Below are 25,712 nucleotides of genomic sequence, written 5' to 3' on the forward strand. Positions count from 1 at the left end.
GGCCTGGAGAATTCCATGGACTGTATAGTTCATGGGGTTGCAAGGAGTCATACACAACTAAGTGACTTTCACTTTCATATATATATATATATATATATATATATATATATATATATATATATAATTATGTAAGGCTTGTAAGAGGAAACATAAAAAGATTTTTTTTGTTTTGTTTTCTTTTGAGCATACCACCCAGGCTGCAGTACAGCTGATGGCTGTGGAGAGGTTGAGGTTGGGAAGCTAGGAGAGGAAGAGACTAGATTAGTTATGAAGCTATTGCAACAGAATGGGTGAAGGATGGCCAAAGCCTGAGTAGAAGTATGTAAGTGAGAGTGGTAAGTTATGTCTGTATTCTAGACATTGCTGAGTTGTGATCAGGAACCTATGTCTATATTTATGTTTGCGGTGCTAGGCTAGGAAGTGAAAGCCTAACAATATATATGCTAAGTCAAGGCATTAGTGATTGATTTCATTATCTAATGTTTAACTTTAGTGAAACTTATTGCTGATTCTGCTTAATGACTCCTAATTTCTGTGGTCTTCATAGACAGATTCCAAAAGCAGGCATGTTTGGTGCTAACCTCACCACTTTCCACCTCATTGTGTTTGTTCTACTTGGCATACCAGGACTGGAGAACTACCACACCTGGCTCTCCATCCTCTTCTGCCTGATGTACATCACTGCAGTCTTGGGAAATGGAGCCCTTATCCTTGTTGTCCTCAATTAATGCACTCTCCATGAACCCTACAATGTCTACCTATCCATGCTGGCTGGCACTGACATTCTGCCATCCACCACCACTGTGCCCAAGGCTCTTGCTATCTTCTGGTTCCATGCTGGGGAGATTGCCTTTGATGCCTGCATCACTCAGATGTTTTTCATCCATGTTGCCTTTGTAACTGAGTCAGGAATCCTTCTGGCCATGGCATTTGACTGCTACATGGCCATTTGTACTCCTTTGAGGTACACAGCCATCTTAACTCCTCAGTTCAGTTCAGTTGCTCAGTTGTGTCCGACTCTTTGTGACCCCATGGACTGCAGTGCATCAGGCCTCCCTGTCCATCACCAACTCCCAGAGCTTGCTCAAACTCATGTCTATCGAGTCAGTGATGCCATCCAACCATCTCATTTTAACTCTTACTGCAATCATAAAAATGAACCTGGAAATCTGGGGATGGAACCCTGGGGCCATTTTCCCTATCATATTCTTGCTGAAGAGGCTGCCATACTGTTGAACCAATGTCATCCCCAACTCATACTGTGAACTCATTGGGGTAGCCAAACTGGCCTGTGGCTGGCATCACCGTCAATATCCGGTATGGCTTCTCAGTGCCAATGGCATCAGTTTTGGCAGATGTTGCACTCATTGGTGTTTCCTACACTTTGATCCTCCAAACTGTGTTTAGACATTCTTCCCAGGAAGCCTGACACAAGGCTGTCAATACTTGTGGTTCCCATATTGGATTCATTCTCCTTTTTTTCATCCCATCCTTTTTCATTTTCCTTACTTATTGCTTTGGCAAGAACATTTCCCACCATATCCACATCCTTCTGGTAAATCTCTATGTGTTAATTCCCCCCATGCTTAATCCCATCATCTGTGGAACAAAGACCAAGGAAATCAGGGACAGTGTGGCTCACATGCTATCTGTTGTGGGGAAGTCTTGAGAAAGCTCATGGCTCCTTTACAGGTTTTCAAAGCAACAGGAAAAAAGAGAACTTACCAAGTTCTCAAATTTAGACGCTGTAGTGTGTTGCAGAAGAATGCACATGGGCTTTGAAATAAAATGCATCTGGATTTAAATCCTGGCTTCCTTACTTTCTGATTTTTGACGATGGGTAGATTCCCACTTTTTGGAAATTTAGTCCTAACCTATAAAATGAAACATTGTACCTAGGCTCTAAGGCTTAAATTAAATATGTAAACAACATGATACATTGCTTAGCATTTAGTGGACTCTCAGTGTTAGCTATAATTCTAACTTGAAGTTGTTGGCTGAGGAAGATTTTTTAGATTTCATGTATATGAGATTTCCAATGTTTCCAGAGGCTCCTCTACCTCCTGCTTACCTTCCAAGAACATCATCACCTCCAACACCACTGCCATCATAACCACAAGTTTATTTTACAAATCAAATTATATAATGAATATAAAAGAGTGTTTTAAAAATTATACTGTTGGGGTATGGAGGTTCCTTTAAAAACTAAGAATACAGCTACCATACAACCCTGCAATCCGACTCCTAGGCATATATCTACAGAAAAGCATGATTTGAAAGGATACACGCAGCCTCATGTTCATTGCAGCAATGCTTACCATAGCCAAGGCGTGGGAACAACCTAAATGTCCATTGACAGCAGAATGAATAAATATGAATAAATATGAAATATGAAGCATTAGCATGAAAGAAGTCAGACACAAAGACACGTACTATAAAGCTTACATGTGGAATCTAGAAAAACCAAACTAACAGAAACAATGGAATTGTGATTACCAGTGTCTGGGAAGTGGGAGAAATGGAAAAATGTTGGTTGAAGTGTACAAACTTCCAGTCTTAAGACAATTAAGTTCTGGGGATCTAATGTACAATATGGTAATTATAGCTAATAATGCTGTATAATACACTTGAGAATTGCTTAGAGAGTAGATCTTAAATATTCTCATCACACACAAAAAATGATAATCATATGATGGGGTAGAGGTGTTAGTGGTACTATGGTGGTGATCATTTTGAAATATATGAGAGTATCAAGTCAGTATATTGTACATCTTAAACTTACACATGTTACATGTCAAATATATCTCAATAAGCCTGGGAAAAAACACTTGGAGGAGAGCTATCAGTAGTCATTCAACAGACAATATTATCATTTTTTCCTTTTCTGTGTGAATGGCAAGTGATGTTTTATTGTGTCAAATAACTAGAAATTTGAAGTTATGCTTACTAATACAGTCACTGATTTTCATAATTTTCGAATAATGCAAAGCATATTTACCTAACAGGATTTAATGAAGATTAAATGAGATTGTGTTTGGGGCAATTCTTAAGCTGCCAAGTACTCTATATAGAGTATTACAATTATTCTTATGCCCCCTCCAGATGGATCAGATCAGATCAGTCGCTCAGTCGTGTCCGACTCTTTGCAGCCCCATGAATCCCAGCACGTCAGGCCTCCCTGTCCATCACCAGCTCCTGGAGTTCACTGAGACTCACGTCCATCGAGTCAGTGATGCCATCCAGCCATCTCATCCTCTGTCGTCCCCTTCTCCTCCTGCCCTCAATCCCTCCCAGCATCAGAGTCTTTTCCAATGAGTCAACTCTTCGCATGAGGTGGCCAAAGTACTGGAGTTTCAGCTTTAGCATCATTCCTTCCAAAGAAATCCCAGGGCTGATCTTCAGAATGGACAATTCTGGGGATTGGATCTCCTTGCAGTCCAAGGGACTCTCAAGAGTCTTCTCCAACACCACAGTTCAAAAGCATCAATTCTTCGGCACTCAGTCTTCTTCACAGTCCCACTCTCACATCCATACATGACCACAGGAAAAACCATAGCCTTGACTAGACAAACCTTTGTTGGCAAAGTAATGTCTCTGCTTTTGAATATGCTATCTAAGTTGGTCATAACCTTCCTTCCAAGGAGTAAGCGTCTTTTAATTTCATGGCTGCAGTCACCATCTGTAGTGATTTTGGAGCCCAGAAAAATAAAGTCTGACACTGTTTCCACTGTTTCCCCATCTATTTCCCATGAAGCGGTGGGACCAGATGCCATGATCTTCGTTTTCTGAATGTTGAGCTTTAAGCCAACTTTTTCACTCTCCTCTTTCACTTTCATCAAGAGGCTTTGTAGTTCCTCTTCACTTTCTGCCATAACAGTGGTGTCATCTGCATATCTGAGGTTATTGATATTTCTCCCAGCAATCTTGATTCCAGCTTGTATTTCTTCCAGTCCAGCGTTTCTCATGATGTACTCTGCATATAAGTTAAATAAACAGGGTGACAATATACAGCCTTGACGAACTCCTTTTCCTATTTGGAACCAGTCTGTTGTTCCATGTCCAGTTCTAACTGTTGCTTCCTGACCTGCATACAAATTTCTCAAGAGGCAGGTTAGGTGGTCTGGTATTCCCATCTCTTTCAGAATTTTCCACAGTTTATTGTGATCCACACAGTCAAAGGCTTTGGCATAGTCAATAAAGCAGAAATAGATGTTTTTCTGGAACTCTCTTGCTTTTTCTATGATCCAGCGAACGTTGGCAATTTGATCTCTGGTTCCTCTGCCTTTTCTAAAACCAGCTTGAACATCAGGAAGTTCACGGTTCACATATTGCTGAAGCCTGGAGAATTTTGAGCATTACTTTACTAGCCTGTGAGATGAACGCAATGAAAGCAATTGGGTTAATCTGGAAGACTTGTCAGTGATTACTTCTCTTCTCCTCCTACACCTCCTACACGTTGGAGTCTGAAATTGCTGATCATTGGTGGAAGAGTCAGCATGACTTGTTGGAAAAGAATGCAACTTCTCTACACAACTATCTTTAAACACAGCTCTCAAGTCCACCCATCCTGGTTTAAGGGGTGATTACTTGAGGTTTTCTGCTTTCATGTCCTGCTCTACATTAAACTACATATTCTGAGTGGTCACCTAATGGTTCCTACCACTGCTCCACAGCAGTGGAGAATCTGTCTTCCAAGGAGCTGATGATACCCATGTGTGAATTCATCCACAAGCCTCATGAAGTCTGTCCTCAGTACATAGTCTGGAATTATATATATATATATATATATATATATATATATATATCGAGAAAGACACTAAATCTATCGTTCTATGAGTCAGTCACATAGAATTTGTTAGGCAGCGCTGGGGTTCAGAGTCCTGTGCTAGACACACTGACTTTTACACAGGTTCGCTGGGGAGAGAAAAATGGTAAAAATTCATTTAGATCCCCCCGCCAAAGGCACTTGGAATTATTTATCCAAGCTTTGAATTTTATTGCAAAAATTTAAAAATTACTCCTTTATGGACTGTACATGCTTCCCTGGTAGCTCAGTTGGTAAAGAATCTGCCTATGATTCAGGAGATCCAGGTTCGATCTCTAGGTGGGGAAATCCCCTGGAGAAGGAATGGCTACCCACTCCAGTATTCTTGCATAGAAAACCTCATGGACAGAGAAGCCTGGAAGGATGCACATTCAATGTACATTTTCTTCTAGTCTCTTTCAATTTCATCAACATCTTAGTTACATATGGTTATAGGGCTGTTCCCAGTGTACAAACGAGAGAAAAAAGAGGGAGGTTAGATAAATTGCAAAGACACTGTTCTGTGTTTTGCATTGCAGTTAACCAAAATAGAACACAGGTTGTAAGTAAAATTGGAGCTTACTATCTTACCAGATTTAAGAAAGACTAAGAAACTAAGAAGGGTAAGGATATGAAGTCTAGTCAAGGCTATGGTTTTTCCAGCAGTCATGGATGGATGTGACTATAAAGAAAGCTGAGCACAGAAGAATTGATGCTTTTGAACTGTGGTGTTGGAGAAGACTCTTGAGAGTCCCTTGGGCTGCAAGGAGATCCAACCAGTCCATCCTAAAGGAAATCAATCCTGGGTGTTCATTGGAAGGACTGATGTTGAAGCTGAAACTCCAGTACTTTGGCCACCTGATGTGAAGAGCTGACTCATTTGAAAAGACCCTGATACTGGGAAAGATTGAAGGCAGGAGGAGAAGGGGACAACAGAGGATGAGATGGTTGGATGGCATCACCGACTTAATGGACATGCGTTTGGATAAACTCCGGGAGTTGGTGATAGATGGGGAGGCCTGGCTGCGGTTCATGGGGTCACAAAGTCAGGCACAACTGAGTGACGAACTGAACTGAACTGAAGGATATGAAACCATGGGAAGTATGGGAACTAGCCCCCTCCATTTGTCATCTGTTTTTTATCTGTGTGGCAAAACACTTGAAACAGATATTGTACATCAACTATACTTCAATTAAAAAAAATTCATGACAAAAAGATGTAGATAGGTCTAGACTCTGTTGGGATCATCTTCATCCACTCATCAGGGAAGGTAATATTATATTAAACTGAAAAATGAAGAGATTTTGGGGCAGGTGGTCTCACTCATTACCTTTCTTGCAGAAAGCTTTGTGTTTTCAATACAAATTGGCTCCATATACGGTGAGGGAGGTCAGCCTTTGTCAAGCCACAGAAGAATTTGTTAAATTCTTGCCATACACAATTGTTTTTTTACTACGCTGAATGAAAATCTGCTGCTTTCACTGTTAGACAAGAATTTGGCAACATTTAAAAAAATAATTGCTTAATTCACATGCTATAAATTTACCCTTTAAAGCATACAGTTCAATAGTTTTTAGTATATTCACAGTTGTGCAACTATCACCCAGTATCTAATTCCAGAACACTTTTATCTTCACAAAAAGGAATCTGTTACCCATTAGCAATTATCATCAATCCCTCAGCATCCCAGCCACCGACAGACACTAGTCTACTTTCTGTCTCTATGGCTTTGTCTATTATGCACATTTCATGTATATGGAATTATACAATATATGACTTTTTATGTCTGACTCTTTTAATTAGGATAGTGTTTTTAAGGTTCATAAGTGTTATATCATGTAACACAGTGTCAGTACTTCATTCTTTTTTGTTGTTGAATAATATTTCAATATATGGATATGCCTTGTTTTGTTTATCCATTCATCAACTGATGGGCATTTCAGTTATATTCCATATGTGCAACTTTTAAATATAAATTCTTTTCATTGAAAACAATATGTATAGTTCTACTTATATAGGAACTACCTCTTGTATTTATTTTCATTTATATTATTTAAAAAACATTTATTTATTTGGCTGCATCAGGTCTTAGGATTTTTCATTGTGCACAGGCTCTCTAGTTGTGCCTGACCCTGTGATAGCTGAGAAGTTTTTCTTTGCATAGCCCTCTGGCTGGATCACCTCACCATTTTCAACAGGGACTGTTAAAGCTCGGCCTCATCTCTTTGGCCTTGTTCCGGATACAGCTATTAACCCTTGCACAAGTGAAGAGACTAATGAAAGATAAAGACAGACAAGTTGAGAAATCCAAGGATAGTGAGCCAGAGTATAGTCCAGGACAGAATCCTAGCGGGGTGGGCTGCCTCCCTGATTCCGCTCCCAGTGTCTTGGTATTGGCTGGTTTCCTTACTACTGCAGAGGGCACCCACCGTGAGGTGCCATGAAGCTGTCATCAGGTTGGTGTGTCCTTCAGGGCTGCTTTCCTGCCCATGGCTGCTGCTGCTTCTGCTTAGGTGTTTGTGGCTCAGTGCAAATCTATCCCCCTCCCTACCACTCCTGGGGTTTGGGGTCTGCATCAGAGCTGTGAAATGACCTGATCTTGCACCGACACTCCTTGGCTCCCTGCTTAAGTCAGGTTATTGTCTTACTCCAGCAGGAGGGACCCTTGGTGACTTTGGGGGTTTATCTTGGTCATCTGTGAACCATCCCTTTCAAACCTAATCTTGGGAGGCAGTACCACCAGATGAACAGTTCTGCCAGGTTGAATTGTAGGTATAAGCTGTGTTCTCAGGAATTTCCTGGCTGTCCAGAAGTTAGGGCTCTGAGCTTCCACTTCAAAGGGCACAGGTTTGATCCTAAGGTCCTGCATGGCTGGAAAAAAAAAAAAAAAAGATGTGTTCTCCCTTCTATCCACAGTTGGGTTTCTCCCCATTCATTCTAGCAAGTAAAGTCAGTTTTGTTATAATGTGACATGTTACATTATAAAATCTTAAAAATCACCATGCTATGCAAATCCCACATGAAATCCATAGGATTTATGGAAGAATGGAGTTAGGAGCACAGTATGCAAAAACTTTGTCAATGGCATGTAAAAAAAAGAGAGAGAAAAAATATAAACAGTACCAGTGTTTTACACGTTAAATGATTAAGAACAATACAAATACTACAAAGAATACAATACTTTGAAACAGACATGAAGTTTGTGGAAGTAGGTAAACAGATTGAAGCTTGTGAGTTATTTTGAAGTGGTAGAAATAACTTTATCTGAAATAAAATGGAAAGTTGTGAAGTGAATGGAGGTAGCTGGTAGATATTTGGAGTGTGTGCTGAGTGTGTGTGTTTTGTGTACTTCTAACATAGTTTGTTTTCAGCTTGATGCAGCTTTCTCCATTCAACCCGTGTTCAGTTCAGTTCAGTCGCTCAGTCGTGTCCGACTCTTTGCGACGCCATGAATCACAGCACGCCAGGCCTCCCTGTCCATCACCAGCTCCCGGAGTTCATCCAGACTCATGTCCATCGAGTCAGTGATGCCGTCCAACCATCTCATCCTCTGTCGTCCCCTTCTCCTCCTGCCCCCAATCCCTCCCAGCATCAGAGTCTTTTCCAATGAGTCAACTCTTCGCATGAGGTGGCCAAAGTACTGAAGTTTCAGCTTCAGCATCATTCCCTCCAAAGAAATCCCAGGGCTGATCTCCTTCAAAATAGACTGGTTGGATCTCCTTGCAGTCCAAGGGACTCTCAAGAATCTTCTCCCACACCACAGTTCAAAAGCATCGATTCTTAGGTGCTCAGCCTTATTCACAGTCCAACTCTCACATCCATACATGACCACAGGAAAAACCATAGCCTTGACTAGACGAACCTTTGTTGGCAAAGTAATGTCTCTGCTTTTGAATATGCTATCTAGGTTGGTCATAACTTTCCTTCCAAGGCGTAAGCGTCTTTTAATTTCATGGCTGCAGTCACCATCTGCAGTGATTTTGGAGCCCAGAAAAATAAAGTCTGACATTGTTTCCACTGTTTCCCCATCTATTTCCCATGAAGTGATGGGACCGGATGCCATGATCTTCGTTTTCTGAATGTTGAGCTTTAAGCCAACTTTTCACTCTCCACTTTCACTTTCATCAAGAGGCTTTTGAGTTCCTCTTCACTTTCTGCCATAAGGGTGGTGTCATCTGCATATCTGAGGTTATTGATATTTCTCCCGGCAATCTTGATTCCAGCTTGTGTTTCTTCCAGTCCAGTGTTTCTCATGATGTACTCTGCATATAAGTTAAATAAACAGGGTGATAATATACAGCCTTGACGTACTCCTTTTCCTATTTGGAACCAGTCTGTTGTTCTGTGTCCAGTTCTAACTGTTGCTTCCTGACCTGCATACAGATTTCTCAAGAGGCAGGTCAGGTGGTCTGGTATTCCCATCTCTTTCAGAATTTTCCACAGTTTATTGTGATCCACACAGTCAAAGGCTTTGGCATAGTCAATAAAGCAGAAATAGACGTTTTTCTGGAACTCTCTTGCTTTTTCCATGATCCAGCAGATGTTGGCAATTTGATCTCTGGTTCCTCTGCCTTTTCTAAAACCAGCTTGAACATCAGAAAGTTCACGGTTCACGTATTGTTGAAGCCTGGCTTGGAGAATTTTGAGCATTACTTTACTAGCATGTGAGATGAGTGCAATTGTGTGGTAGTTTGAGCATTCTTTGGCATTGCCTTTCTTTGGGATTGGAATGAAAATTGACGTTTTCCATTCCTGTGGCCACTGCTGAGTCTGTTACTAGTGTACAAAATTGCCCAAGGGCAAATGTGAAATTCAATTATGCTCAAATTGTTTCAAAACATATCATTGGTTTTGGGACATATTTGTATGTTCAAACTAAGTGACACAGCAGAACTGAGTGTATGTAATCACTGTCTCCTCTGTCAACAGACTTCCTCTCTCCCATATCTTGCACCTTAGTAAATGACTGTCAACTTAAAAAAACTCTGTTCCACGTATTTATCCCTAGGTCTTTCTGTGGTACTTTCCAGTCTCATTCCTCTGTCCTCAGGATCTGCCTATTATCTTCTAAGCTGCAGTGAACAAGGGGGTACAGGTATCTTTTCAAATTAGTATTTTTATTTTTCTTTGGATAGATACTAAGAGTGGACTTGCTGCGTGATCAGATCAGATCAGATCAGATGCTCAGTCGTGTCCGACTCTTTGTGACCCCATGAATTGCAGCATGCCAGCCCTCCCTGTCCATCACCAACTCCTGGAGTTCACTCAGACTCACGTCCATCGAGTCAGTGATGCCATCCAGCCATCTCATCCTCTGTTGTCCCCTTCTCCTCCTGCCCCCAATCCCTCCCATCATCAGAGTCTTTTCCAATGAGTCAACTCTTTGCATGAGGTGGCCAAAGTACTGGAGTTTCAGCTTGAGCATCATTCCTTCCAAAGAAATCCCAGGGCTGATCTCCTTCAGAATGGACTGGTTGGATCTCCTTACAGTCCAAGGGACTCTCAAGAGTCTTCTCCCACACCACAGTTCAAAAGCATCAATTCTTCGGCGCTCAGCCTTCTTCAAGGTCCAACTCTCACATCCGTACATGACCACTGGAAAAACCATAGCCTTGACTAGACGAACCTTTGTTGGCAAAGTAATGTCTCTGGTTTTGAAAATGCTATCTAGGTTGGTCATAACTTTCCTTCCAAGGCGTAAGCGTCTTTTAATTTCATGGCTGCAGTCACCATCTGCAGTGATTTTGGAGCCCAGAAAAATAAAGTCTGACACTGTTTCCACTGTTTCCCCATCTATTTCCCATGAAGTGGTGGGACCGGATGCCATGATCTTCGTTTTCTGAATGTTGAGCTTTAAGCCAACTTTTCACTCTCCACTTTCACTTTCATCAAGAGGCTTTTGAGTTCCTCTTCACTTTCTGCCATAAGGGTGGTGTCATCTGCATATCTGAGGTTATTGATATTTCTCCCGGCAATCTTGATTCCAGCTTGTGTTTCTTCCAGTCCAGTGTTTCTCATGATGTACTCTGCATATAAGTTAAATAAACAGGGTGATAATATACAGCCTTGATGTACTCCTTTTCCTATTTGGAACCAGTCTGTTGTTCCATGTCCAGTTCTAACTGTTGCTTCCTGACTTACGTACAGATTTCTCAAGAGGCAGGTCAGGTGGTCTGGCATTCCCATCTCTTTCAGAATTTTCCACAGTTTATTGTGATCCACACAGTCAAAGGCTTTGGCATAGTCAATAAAGCAGAAATAGATGTTTTTCTGGAACTCTCTTGCTTTTTCCATGATCCAGCAGATGTTGGCAATTTGATCTCTGGTTCCTCTGCCTTTTCTAAAACCGGCTTGAAGATCAGGAAGTTCACGGTTCACATATTGCTGAAGCCTGGCTTGGAGAATTTTGAGCATTACTTTACTAGCGTGTGAGATGAGTGCAATTGTGCGGTAGTTTGAGCATTCTTTGGCATTGCCTTTCTTTGGGATTGGAATGAAAATTGACCTTTTCCAGTCCTGTGGCCACTGGTGAGTTCTACTAAAACAAAAGGTGGAGTTGGGCTGGGGTAGGTGTCAGTAGAAATGGGTTTCAGCTCTGGGCTGGGCTAGTGGAAAATTAGTGGTGGAATTTAGGGAGAGGTTGATCAGTAGGGTTTGTCAAGCATATGGAGTTATTCCTGAGATTGCAAAGGCTTTTGTCTGTGATTAGGCCATCTGTTGGAGAGGGCAATGGAAACCAACTCCGGTACTCTTGCCTGGAAAATCCCATGGACAAAGGAGCCTGGTAGGCTGCAGTCCATGGGGTCGCTAGGAGTCGGACAAGACTGAGTGACTTCACTTTCATTTTTCATTTTCATGCACTGGAAAAGGAAATGGCAATCCACTCCAGTGTTCTTGCTTGGAGAATCCTAGGGACGGCAGAGCCTGGTGGGCTGCCATCTATGGGGTCGCACAGAGTCGGACACGACTGAAGCGACTTAGCAGCAGCAGCAGCAGCAGCAGCAGCAGCAGGCCATCTGTGCTTGCCAATTGCTGCTCTTAGAAGTTAGGCTCCATAGAGGATGAGAGATAGGGTGCTATCTCCTTCGATGTTTATATTTTAGGAGAAAGTTCCCAGGTCTTGAGAAAGACATTTATTTCTAGGTTGTAAAACTGAGAGAAGATTGAGAGAAGGTTTATTTATATGGCAAAAGGGTAGAGTAAGAATTTACAAGTTTTCTCAAGCAAATGTCCTAAGAATAGGGAGGCTAGATGCTAACAGGGAAAAAATCTGTCTAAAGTTTAGACCAAGTCATCTTGGTTATTGACTAATTGTTTTTCTTTCTAGTTGGCAATCTCAGAATGCTGCTGTATTTGTTTGATGCAGCCTGTTGTCGGGGAGGTATGGGGTGTGCCAGGGGTAGATTTACAGTTAAGCTTCTTTTCCATGTCTCATGGGGCATGAATATTTGCATCCATTTGGGTCGCTGTCCTATTTTCTGACCCAGTCACCACTATTCTGGAACACTTAGCCCTCTTGTCTGATTTTTGGCTCACTTCTTGGTCTAATGGTGTATGTGCAAAAGGCTCTCTCGCCTACCTACTCCTACTCTGCCACCCATTAATCAGCAAGCTGATTTTCTCATGCCCCCACCCCTGCTCTTTTAGAGTCAGATATTTCTGAATCTGAATCAGTATTATGTTTGTAGCAGTCCTTTTCCATGCACCTTTTGGGCTTCCATTCTTTCCGATAATTCTGCTATAGATGTCTTTCTTCTTTTGGAGTTTCTTTACGTTTTTCTCTTTTTAAAATGGCTCTGCATTTGTTTCGTATCGTGTTTTAGATCGACTTACTGTTGACTATCTTGTCAGTATTGCTAGGTTTAGAGTGGAAGGAGGAGGCTGCCGTGAATGCTGTTTGTCATGTAGATTCAGAGATCTTTGGAACTTATTTGCTCTGGAATCTTTGAGACCTTCTTCATGGCACATTATGTTATATATTTCTGAAAATATTGAATGGAAAGAATGTGATGTACATTTTCTGTTTTCAGAAGTTAGTACATTCAGAATGTATTCAAACCCAACTTTCTATAACATTCCACCATCACAGATTGGGAATGTAAAAGGCTTAACTTTTGAGTCTTTCTTGCAATCAGATCTGAACATCAGACTCATTTCTGGCCCACCAGGTATGAGTAAAATTCTGTCGAGACTCCATTTTAAATAACTTCCTTCTTGTCTGGAATGTGGGGATGAATGTGGAGTAAGGTATCTATAGTTTAGAATGACAGAGCAGAAAGTTGAAAGAGCCTGATTCCTTCATGTCACAATTGTTGCTGTTCTTCAGTCGATAAGTCATATCCGACACTTTGCAACTTCACGGACTGCAGCACTCCAGGCTCATCTGAACCTCACTATTTCTTGGAGTTTGCCCAAATTCATGTCCATTGAGTTGGTGATGCTATCTAACTATCTCTTCCTCTGCCGCCCCCTTCTCTTTTTGCCTTCCATCTTTCCCAGTATGGTACAACAGTGCTGCTTTAATAATTCTGAACTGCCTGACTGTGGTGTGTATGTGTGTGTGATGAGAAAAATAAACTCCAGTGTGGCTGGCCACTATTATCTATTGTCTCATATACAGCCAAACACAATCCTAATAGTTTGTTACCTAAAGTTAAGGAGACACATCTCTCTCCTTCCTGATGTTCTGTGCCATGTGCTGGCCCGTCCTTTGCCATAACACTTCTGTTCACTCTTCACTCACTCTCCAGAGTTGGAGGACACTCTTAAGTGTCTTAATCTGAGCAGTTAATGAAAAAAAAAAAAGTTGAATAGAGCTCAGTCCTTTTCTCTCTCCTAGTCTCTAGAACATGTGCCTCTATGGCTCTCAACCATGTGGTAACCCCATTTTTAAAGGTCCTATATCTGCAGGGAATCTGCAGTTGGGGAAGGTCAGTTTGATTCAAGAAATTGCTAACATTCAGCTGACAGCATATTGAAGAAGAGGGTATACAAATCTATAAAATTTAGGCGTTCAAATACATGTTTTTATTGTATTTTCCGTTTTCTACTTGCAGCCAAGGCAGACTTCCGGGAAGATATCACTATGCACTTAAGAAATAAGGAATTATGTTTCACCTACTTGAAGGTGGTGTATCCGCTGCTACTGCTGCTAAGTCGCTTCAGTCGTGTCCGACTCTGTGCAACCCCATAGACGGCAGCCCACCAGGCTCCCCCGTCCCTGGGATTCTCCAGGCAAGAACACTGGAGTGGGTTGCCATTTCCTTCTCCAATGCACGAAAGTGAAAAGTGAAAATGAAGTCGCTTAGTCGTCTCCGACTCTTCGAGACCCCATGGACTGCAGCCTACCAGGCTCCTCCGTCCATGGGATTTTCCAGGCAAGAGTACTGGAGAGGGTTGCCATTGCCTTCTCCGGGTGTATCTACATATATTATTTAGAATTTTTCTGCTTAAGAGGTTTGTCTATTCTCCCTTACATATTTATTTATTGGATCATTTATTTATATCAGAATGGAGTCATGGATATTTATTTTGTGCTTTAGTTATAATCCAATACTAGAACTTCTGACCTGTAAAGAGCTTTTTATCATCACTCCTATCCTTACAACAACAACAACAAGCTGAAAAAAAGAAAATTCAGTGATTTTTCTTGGACTCATCAGAGAATTGACATTGCAGGGTAACTTCTACCCCCAAATTTGGGGGGACAGATAAAGACAGAGAATACAGAGAATCTGGCTAATAGAAGCAGTAGCTACTGGAGCCATAAACCGGTAGGAAACTTCATAGATAATTTAGTCAAATCCTGAGGATGTGTGTGGACTAGTATGAAAATGAGAAACACTTGGAGCTGTAGTCTTAGGGAGGCTCCACACTTTAAATCCAGCAATTCTAGCAGATTCTTATAGTAAAGATCCAAGAATGGATTGTGAAATAAGCCCAGAGCCATGGTCCATGTTAGAGGCCTCCTCTCCAGGGGAAAAGACTTTATTAGAGACATATCCTACCTGGAGTAGGGGATATTTCTCTGACTCCAGGTTGTTTGTTAGTTCTGTGATTTCAGTTTTCTGATGGGTCCAGAAAAACAGTTGATTTTTAGTTTGTTCAGGTTCATCTTGATATAAGGGTGGGAGTGGCAACTTCTACGTTCTTTTTATATGTTGGAACAGAAAAGAAATCTGTCCGATTTTTCTTTGACACTCAGATCTTGGCCACATAGTTTTTACTAATTTGTTAGTTTTCCATTCTCTCTATACCCTTATTCTACCTGGGAGGTTTGGTCTGAATTATCCTTATCAGCCTGTTTGTAGAATTGGAAATCCAATCTCTTGGATGGTAAGATTAGAAGAAATTCCAGTACTTTGGGGATTTATTTTTCCCTCCCCAAAATGTTAAAGGATCTCAGGGACTTAGTCCAAGCACCATATGGAAAGAGAAACAGGCAGTTTGACCCATGCATTAGTACACTACTTTTTATCAGCTGCAATGCTTCTGCTTTGGGTGTATAGGATCACTGTTAAAAAAACAGGTGAAAGCAGATGGTTCATAGATAAGCCTTGTCCATAGATACAATAAAGCCTTTCTATTTAACTCACTCTGTCAAAGGAAGATGATTCAATTCCCTGAGTATTCATGGCCTAAGTTTTGTTGGGTTCCAAGCTCACTCTACAACTTCCTTCCTATTTGACCTTAGGAAAGTTTCTCAACTTTCTTGCCTCATCTGCAAAATGTGTAAATAACAATGGGTCTTGCTTCACAGGGTTGTTCTGGGGATTAAATGAGTTAATATTTGTGAAATGTCTAGAGCAGTGCCTTGCACATAGTATGTACTGTGCAAAATAGGTGAATTAATTTGAATTGATGAACCTACTGAAAGTGAAAGTGAAAGTGAAGTAGCTCAGTCGTGTTGGACTCTTTGCGACCCCAGCTCCTCTGTCTATGGGATTCTCCAGGCAAGAGTACTGGAGTGGGTTGCCATTTCCTTCTCCAGGAGATCTTCCTGACCCAGGGATTGAACCCAGGTCTCCCGCATTCCAGGCAGACGCTTTAACCTCTGAGCCACCAGGGAAGCCCAATCCTACTAATTGCGATATTAAAATTTTGTCCCAGAACAACTGGGCTCCAAAGCCTGTGTGCTTTCAATACCGTTGATAACTTTCTGCTATTTAAAGCTGGCTCACTTCCTAGACATATTCTCACCCAGACCAAACAACCTTTGGAAGCCCACTCTCAGCTCCTGGGTCCTAAGGGCATACACCATAGGGTTAAGGGCTGGGGGGATGACACTATGCAGCACATTGAGAAGAACAGGGATGATGGGAAACTGTCTTCCTGCCAGATGGGTGACGGACACTACAATAACAGCGGTGTAGAAAAAGAGAATGAGGGTGAGATGAGAGCTGCAGGTACTCAGGGCCTTAGATGTTGCTTCAGCAGAGTTCAACCTCAGCACTGAGCGAATAATCAACATGTAGGAAGCAAAGACCAGACCCATGTCACTCCCAACCACAAACCAAGCCAAGGCCAAATGGTAAAATCTATTAATAGTGATGTCATCACAGGCCAGACTGGTGACCCCCAAGTTAGAGCATAGGCAGTGGTCAATCTCATTCCTGGAGCAGTAGTGTCTCTGGGCAGCAAGTACAGGCACTGGGATGGTCAGCAGGCCATTCCTGAGCATCATAGACAGTGTGACTTTGATCACAAAAGTCTCAGTGACTATGGAAGAGTACTGAAGGGGATAGCAAATGGCTATATATCTATCCACAGCCATGCAGAGGAAGATGCCTGACTCCATGCACATGAAAGAGTTGATGGCATACAACTGAGCAAAGCACTCAGAGAGACTGATGATCTTGGCATTAAACCAGAAAATGGCCAGGATTTTGGGCATGATGGTAGTAGCCAGGCCGATGTCCACCACAGCCAAGATACCAAGGAGGTAATACATGGGCTGGTGTAAGGTAGACTCATGATGGATGGTGATCAAGATGAGGAGATTGGCACCAAGAGCTAAGAGGTAGAGTAGAGCCAGGGGCAAGGAGAGCCAGTGTTGCCAGCTGTGAATGCCTGGAAACCCCATTAGAACAAATTCAGACACTTGAAACCTCGAGCCATTGGTTATACTTAGGGTAGTATCCATGTCATGGGATGTCTTCTCAGCATTTATCTGTGAATTAAGGGAAAACAAGAATAGGCTGCGGTTAGCCCAGTTGAGGGTCAAAATTCACGTACAGGTGTATAAGATTCACCAATGACTCAGTTCTTTTTAGCATAACATGTCCTCAACTTGCTTGAGACCCTTGGAAAAAGTTCAGATAAGAACAATGGAAGAGCCAAAACAGATTCTAAGATAAAGCTTTTAGCAGAATAAAAGTGAAGATTTATGGCTTTGTTTTCTTGAAATTTTGAGTAGTTATTTTTAATATGTGGGGGTTATGAACACAAAGAGAACACATATGCATATGTAAAGAATCCAAACTTTCAGGAGGTAAAGTTTAAGGGCAGAAGTGTTTTCCCTGTTCTTGGAGATCTTAAGAAAGAGAATAAGCCACAATGAGAACCTTGCTTTTCTCTAAACAGCACCTGAAGCTGACAAATTGTTTCTGACAAAACCCATCTCATTTAATCTTCATCAAAACAGCTGTTGCTATTCACACATGCATAGAGGATACAGCACTTAAATGATTAGTCTAGATAAGAATCATGTATTGAAAACACTAATAAGTGATAAAGCTTCAGCAAAATTTTAACCTTTTGCATTTAATTTCGGCACCCTTTTCATCAAATCATATCCAAAAGTTCAATACCCTTTAGGAATACCATTTGTTCCTGTTTTGATTATGAAAGTAATGTTAAAGATATACTTAAAGCAATATTTTTATTTAAAAAATTTTATTAATTTAAAGTTTTATTTTAAATACAATTTTAAAAGGTTACTTTCCACTTACAGTTACTACAAACTATTGGCTGTATTCCCCATGTTGTACAATACATCCTTGAGCCTATCTTACACACAGTGGTTTGTACCTCTCAAATCCCTACATTGGCCCCCCCCCACTCCACCACTGGTAACCACTAGTCTGTTTTCTATATCTGTGAGTCTGTTAAAGGAATATTTTTAAATCATCAAATTTATTAATAAAATATATAAAGAGAGAAAATGACCAAAAAACTTCCACCTACTTCCAGATTTTTGTGTGGTATTGGTAGGAAATATGGAAGGCATGTACTGCACACATTTAGACTTTTTTGTTTAAGTGATTTCATGTCTTATTATTGGTCCTTCAATACTTGATCTTCCTTGTTCTGACATTCTTGATTTTGTTCATTCTTGAATTGTTGTATAATATACTCAAGTGTTTGCACCAAAAATTGTACATGGACATTAAGCTTTTGGAATCCATTAATATCTGAGATTCTTTTTGCTACCTTTATCTGTGAATACTCGGAAAAGGCAATGGCACCCCACTCCAGTATTCCTGCCTGGAAAATCCCATGGACGGAGGAGCCTGGTAGGCTGCAGTCCATGGGTTCGCTAAGAGTCGGACACGACTGAGCGACTTCACTTTCACTTTTCACTTTCATGCATTGGAGAAGGAAATAGCAACCCACTCCAGTGTTCTTGCCTGGAGAATCCCAGGGACAAGAGAGCCTGGTGGGCTGCCGTCTATGGGGTCGCACAGAGTCGGACACGACTGAAGTGACTTAGCAGCAGCAACAGCATCTGTGAATACTACCTTGCTAAGTCACTTGAGTCGTGTCCCACTCTGTGTGACCCCATAGACGGCAGCCCACCAGGCTCTCTTGTCCCTGGGATTCTCCAGGCAAGAACACTGGAGTGGGTTGCTATTTCCTTCTCCAATGCATGAAAGTGAAAAGTGAAAGTGAAGTCGCTCAGTCGTGTCCGACTCTTAGCGACCCCATGGACTGCAGCCTACCAGGCTCCTCCGTCCATGGGATTTTCCAGGCAAGAGTACTGGAGTTGGGTGCCATTGCCTTCTCCAGAATACTACATTACCTTGTCAAATATTTAGGTGTCCGTATTTCCTTTCCACATCTCTGTCTTGGCTTCATTTGATGGCAGTAAGAGTAAGGTCAAGGCTCTATCCTTCACCATCTATATGAAGAATGAATGACCATGCCATTTATAGATTATAATAAATGTATATTTCCCATGAAATTGATGAAGAAAAATAATATAGTTTCACTTTTAGAAAACAAAAAAGCTAAAAAATAACTTTAAATGCAAGTAACTATAAATTAAAATCTCAACAAAGGTAATGATGTTTAATAGTTAACATTTAATTTTCAGCATTTTTCTTTGCAATCTTTTTATACAGATGAAGTTTCACATAAGTAGAATTCTGTGCTTTTTCTTAATATAGTACATATAAATTTCCTAATTAGAGAACTCTTTAAAAGCATTTTAAGTCTTAAAAAATTTATAAATTTTATAAATTATCAGTGGCCACTAAAAGTGTTCATTTTTTTTAAATAACATTTTGACTAGCTTTTTTTGGCTTTACATGTATATGTATGTATTTTATTTTGATACTTATATTATTTTCTTTTTTTTTCCTATGTGTGTTTCAGCTTAATTAGAACTCTTTCACCAAAAATTTATGAAAGGTATCTATCGGAAACTGTAAATTTCCCAAATTCATATGAAAAAATTTTGTCTATATTTGCATTATTCTGGGGGAAGGGGCCATGTAGCTTTCATAAAATTCTCAAAGCATTCTGTTTTACAAACAGGAAACAATTACAAGAAATTATTCTTTACTCAAAATTTTGACCAATTTACCTCTTATGACTTTCCATCTTTTAATGGTTTTCTTCTGGTTCTGTGTCTTAACTTATGTACATGGAGTTAATTTTACTGTTAATGAGAAATATTTAAATAAGTAAATTTCTAATAATTATTAGAAATGTCTCTACATTTCTCTTCAAGTGATTGTTGTGCCTTCTGTGTCACATAATAAACTTTTATATGGATACATTTTACCTGGGCAATCAACTATTTCTATTTTTTATGGTTAATTTTGTGCCAATATAAAACTGAATTAAAAGTTTTAGTTTTATAATATATTCAATATACAATAGAACTATATTCTCTTATTACTTATTCTCTTTAATTTCAAAATCTTTTTCATGTGTTTATTTTCCAGATTAACCTTAGAATTCCCATGTTGAATTCTAAAATTGTAGTTTTAGTTGGAATTATGTTAAATTTGTAGATTAATTTTGACAAAAGTTCGCATCCTTATGCTATCAAGTTTTCTCATTCGTAAGTATTATTTTTGTCTGCATTTGTTAAATCTTAATGTATATGTGTCCACACTCTCAGTCTTCCCAAGATGAGGATAATATCATTGCAGTGTTGTATGGGACAGCAACACCCATGCTGAACTCACTGATGTACACTTTAAAAAACAACAATGTGAAAGATATGCTAATTAAGGTGGGCAAAGGAAGGATAATGGCCTGATGGCCTTAGATACCTTGTCTGGCATCCTTGTCAATGAGTCACCGGTCCTTTACTCTTTCACAATTGTCCACAAAGAAGAACTGAATAAAAGATGAACCTATCTCAGACCCAATCAAAAAAGTATTTTTTTTTTTTTGTTCTTCTGTACCATTCTTATTATGACAAATAGTATTTTGGGATGTTTTAAATGAATATGACTTTTTTCGTATTATGTATTCCAATGTTTATTTATGACTGATGGAAATTCATTGACTTTATTTTTTTTTTCAGTGTAATTATATTGTTCTCTTTAATTTCCTTTTTCATTCATCCATTGTGCTAAACTTGTGCCATCTTTAGAACATTTTATGAGTGTCTGTATTACACCACCAATTAATGATTGCAGATAAAGTATATTTTGGATTTATTATATGTTGAAGTTATATTTGTTTTATTTTTGTCTTGTGTATTAGCCATTTTTCTAAACTGTTGTCAGTTCTTAACACTGATATTCTTTTTCTGATGTTCTAGATAAAGCAAAAAGTTGATTGCATACCTTGTTATTTTCTCTTTTTATGGATATTAATTCATCTTAATTTTTGCTTCATATCTCAAAGAAATGGTTGAAAATTCATTATTAATGTGAAATAAGTATGATGGAAAACTTCTTCAGTTTTTTTGGTCAGATTTTAATAGGAATTCAGCTTGAATGTGACTTTAAAGTTATATGTCTTTCTTTTTTTTGGATGTAATAAAGTAGTCTTTTCTTTGAAGTTCCTTTTTGTTCTGAGAATCTTGAATATAGAATTTTTATTTTAGACCCCTCTGTTTATCATTTATTCACTGACAATTTTAGAACTCAGTGTCATTTCTCTCCTCTTTCCTAAATTATGGACCTAAAATGTGGAGAGCCTGAGAGAAGGAAGGAACTAAAGGTGAAAAATCAAACAAGAAGAGCTAACTATGGAGGCCATAGATAAGTTATATAATCAAAATCAGAGATCAGGACAGAATTATGAGAACACAGGATGCATCCATCCCCTTACCCAGAATTCAGGTCATACATTCATTGGTTTGCTCACTATTTCAGAAGGAGCTCTGAAGAGCTTCTCAGGCTGCAATGCCTTCTGTAGATGCTCCTGCTCTCCTTGCTTCAGTTGCTTGTGTTTGGCCTTCTGTTATTCAGAACAGATTCTTGTCCTCACTGGCCACGCCCAGAGTTTGGAGTTTTTGTATAAATTTGATCCCTGAGATGTCTAATCCTGGTGTGCTGCTTTCTAGGCTCTCCCTACTGTATTTCAAGCATCCCTCAGGATCTTTTTTTTTACATTGTGGTAGGAATAGAACCCAAGGGCTCTCAGGGGTTAGCCACTTAATGTCTGGGAGTAGTTTCAACTCTAGTCCCAGGGCAGTCCACCAGATGGACAACTTTTCAGCTCAGGATCCTGAGGGATTACTTACCCTTGTGTGATGAATAGTGCTCTTCATTAAAGAAAGTTTTGAAGTCTCCCCATATCAAAATGTATCTTTACTCCATGCCCTTTCCACAGATTTCCCCCCCATTTCCTGCTTTACAAACGTGAGTAACCCCTTTGTGTCACTGCCCTATCCTCACATCCTGTATGCATCTCATCTCACTGCAATTTAATTTTTCAACATCACACAGAAATTGCTCTTATTAATGACCTCAATTGCCAAAAATATGGCATAATTTTTAGAACTTAATTTTACCTGAAACTTCTTTATTTTTCAGAATTGATAAGTTCCTCCCCTTGGGTCCACTTGTGTTTATTGTCCTTCAAGACATTGTACATTTCAGTTCAGTTCAGTTTAGTCTCTGAGCCATGTCGGACTCTTTGCGACCCCATGGACTGCATCATGCCATGCCAAGCTTCCCTGTCTGTCACCAACTCCTGGAATATACTCAAACTCCTCTCCATCGAGTGAGTTATGCTATCCAACCATCTCATCCTCTGTCGTCCCCTTTTCCTCCCATCGTCAGTCTTTCTAGCATCAAATTTCATGACTGCAGTCACCATCTGCAGTGATTTTGGAGCCCCCCAAAATAAAGTCTCTCCCTGTTTCCATTGTTTCCCATCTATTTGCCATGAAGTGATGGGACCAGATGCCATGATCTTAGTTTTCTGAATGTTGAGTTTTAAGCCAAATTTTTCACTCTTCTCTTTCACTTTCATCAAGAGGCTCTTTAGCTCTTCTTCACTTTCTGCCATAAGCATCATGTCATCTGTGTATCTGAGGTTATTGATATTTCTTCTGGCAATCTTTATTCCAGCTTGTGCTTTATCCAGCCTGGCATTTTGCATGATGTATTCTGCATATAAGTTAAATAAGCAGGGTGACAATATACAGGCTTGACACACTCCTTTCCTGATTTGGAGCCAGTCTGTTATTCCATGTCCAGTTTTAACTGTTGTCTCTTGTCCTGAATACAGATTATTCAGGAGGCAGGTAAGGTGATCTGATATTCCCATCTCTTGAAGAATTTTCCACAGTTTGTTGTGATCCACACAGTCAAAGGCTTTGGCATAGTCAATGAAGCAAAAGTAGATGTTTTTCTGGAATTCTCTTGCTTTTTGGGTAATTCAACAGATTTGGCAATTTAATCTCTGTTTCCTCTGCCTCTTCTAAATCCGGCTTGAACATCTGGAAGTTCACGGTTCATGTACTGTTGAAGCCTGGCTTGGAGAATTATGAGCATCACTTTGCCACTGTGTGAGAAGAGTGCAATTGTGCGGTAGTTTGAGCATTCTTTGGCATTGCCTTTCTTTGAGATTGGAATGAAAACTGACCTTTTCTAGTCTTGTGGCCACTACTGAGTTTTCCAAATTTGCTGGCATATTGAGTAAATCACAGCATCATCTTTTAGGATTTGAAATAGCTCAACTGGAATTCCATCCCCTCCACTAGCTTTGTTCATAGTGATGCTTCGCAAGGCCCTCTTGATTTCGCATTTCAAGATGTCTGGCTCTAGGTGAGTGATCACACCATTGTGGTTTCTGGGTCATGAAGATCTTTTTTGTATGGTTTTTCTGTGTATTCTCGCCACCTCTCTTAATATCTTCTGCTTCCGTTAGGTCCATACGATTTCTGTCCTTTAATATGCCCATCTTTATATGAAGTATTCCCTTGGTACCTCTAATTTTCTTGAAGAGATCTATTGTCTTTCCCATTTTATTGTTTTCCTCTATTTCTTTGCATTGATCACTGAGGAAGGCTTTCTTATCTCTCCTTGCTATTCTTTGGAATTCTGCATTCAAATGGGTCTATCTTTCCTTTTCTCCTTTGCCTTTAGCTTCTCTTCTTTTCTCAGCTATTTGTAAGCCCTCCTCAGGCAACCATTTAGCCTTTTTGCCTTTCTTTTTCTTGGGGATGGTCTTGATCACTGCCTCCTTTACAATGTCACGAACATCTCTCCATAGTTCTTCAGACACTCTATCAGATCTAATCTTTTGAATCAATTTGTCACTTCCACTGTATAATAGTAAGGGATTTCATTTATATCATACCTGAATGGTCTAGTAGTTTTCCCTACTTTCTTCAATTTAAGTCTGAATTTGACAATAAGAAGTTCATGATCTGAGCCACAATCAGCTCCTGATATTGTTTTTGCTGACTGTATGAAGCTTCTCCATCTTTGGCCGCAAAGAATGTAATCAATCTGATTTTGGTATTGACCGTCTGGTGATGTCCATGTGTAGAGTCTTCTCTTGTGCTTTGGAAGAGGGTGTTTGCTATGACCAGTGCGTTCTCTTGGCAAAACTCTATTAACCTTTGCCCTGCTTCATTTTGTACTCCAAGACCAAATTTGCCTGTTACTCCAGGTACCTCTTGACTTCCTACTTTTTCATTCCAGTCCCCTATAATGAAAAGGACATCTTTGTTGGGTGTTAGTTCTAGAATGTCTTATAGGTTTTCATAGAACCATTTAAGTTCTGGTTCTTCAGTGTTACTGGTTGGGGCATAGACTTGGATTACTGTGCTATTGAATGGTTTGCCTTGGAAATGAACAGAGATCATTCTGTCATTTTTGAGATTGCATCCAAGTACTGCATTTCAGACTCTTATTGACTATGAGGGCTACTCCATTTCTTCTAAGGGATTTTCATCCACAGTAGTAGCTATAATGGTTATCTGAGTTAAATTCACCCATTCCAGTCCATTTTAGTTCACTGACTCCTAAAATGTCCAATTCCAGTTTGCCTTAATTCATGGACCTAACATTCCTAAAATGTCCACTTCCAATTTGCCTTAATTCATGGACCTAACGTTCCAAGTTCCTATGCAATATTGTTCCTTACAGCATCAGACTTAACTTCCAACACCAGTCACATCTGCAGCTGGGTGTTGTTTTTACTTTGGCTCTGTCTCTTCATTCTTTATGGAGTTATTTCTCCACTGTTCTCCAGTAGCATACTGGGCACCTACTGACCTGGGGAGTTCATCTTTCAGTGTCCTATCTTTTTGCCTTTTCATACTGTTCATGGGGTTCCCAAGACAAGAATACTGAAGTGGTTTGCCATTCCCTTTTCCAGTGGATCACATTTTGTTAGAACTCTCCACCATGACCTGTCTATCTTGGGTGGCCCTACATGGCATGGCTCATAGTTTCATTGAGTTAGACAAGGCTGTGGTCCATGTGATCAGTTTGATTAGTTTTTTGTGGTTGTGATTTTCGTTCTGTCTGCCCTCTGATGGATAAGGATAGGAAGCTTATCAAAGCTTTCATATGGCAGAGACTGACTGAAGGGGAAATTGGATCTTGTTCTGATGGGTGGGGTCATGTGGCCCATCAGACTGGGATTAAATCTTTAATACAATTTTCTGTTGATGGGCAGAGCTGGGTTCCCTCCTTGTTTTTTCACCTGAGACCAAATTATGGTGGAGGTATTGAAGATAATGGTGACCTCTTTCAAAAGGCCCTGTGCATGCACTGCTGCACTCAGTGCCCCCGACCCTGCAGCAGCCACCACCGACCCATGCCTCCACCAGAGACTCTTGGACACACATGGACAAGTCTGGATCAGTTTCTTGTGGGGTCACTGCTCCTTTCTCCTGGGTCATGGTACACACAAGGTTTTGTTTGTGCCCTCCAAGAGTCTGTTTCCTTCTGGTGGCTCTGTGGTGGGGTTAATGGCAACCTCCTTCAAGAACTTATGCCATACCCAGGTCTGCTGCATCCAGAGCCCCTGCCCCTGTGGTAGGCCACTGGTGACCCATACCTCCGCAGGAGACACTCAAACATTCAAAGGCAGGACTGACAGTCTCTATGGGTTCTCTGGTGCACACAAGGTTTTGTTTCAGCCCTCTGAACATCTCTGGCAAGTATGAGGTTTGATTCTAAATGCAATTTTGCCCTTCCTACCATCTTTCTGGGGCTTCTCCTTTGCCTTGGATGTGGGGTATCTTTTTTGGGTGGT

General features: G+C 40.4%; 1 protein-coding gene and 1 pseudogene across 1 annotated transcript; one reads left to right on the forward strand and one right to left on the reverse strand.

The window, feature by feature from the left end:
* The first annotated feature begins 220 nt into the window (after nt 1-220).
* LOC129628339 (olfactory receptor 52B2-like) lies at nt 221-1,669 on the forward strand (annotated as a pseudogene).
* A 14,312-nt stretch (nt 1,670-15,981) lies between these two features.
* LOC129628262 (olfactory receptor 688) lies at nt 15,982-16,947 on the reverse strand. Its single transcript, XM_055547679.1, has one exon. The coding sequence runs from the start codon at nt 16,945-16,947 to the stop codon at nt 15,982-15,984; it is 966 nt and encodes a 321-aa protein (XP_055403654.1).
* Nucleotides 16,948-25,712: the final 8,765 nt, after the last annotated feature.

The sequence above is a fragment of the Bubalus kerabau genome, chromosome 15 (assembly GCF_029407905.1).
Source record: "Bubalus kerabau isolate K-KA32 ecotype Philippines breed swamp buffalo chromosome 15, PCC_UOA_SB_1v2, whole genome shotgun sequence".
Taxonomy (NCBI): domain Eukaryota; kingdom Metazoa; phylum Chordata; class Mammalia; order Artiodactyla; family Bovidae; genus Bubalus; species Bubalus kerabau.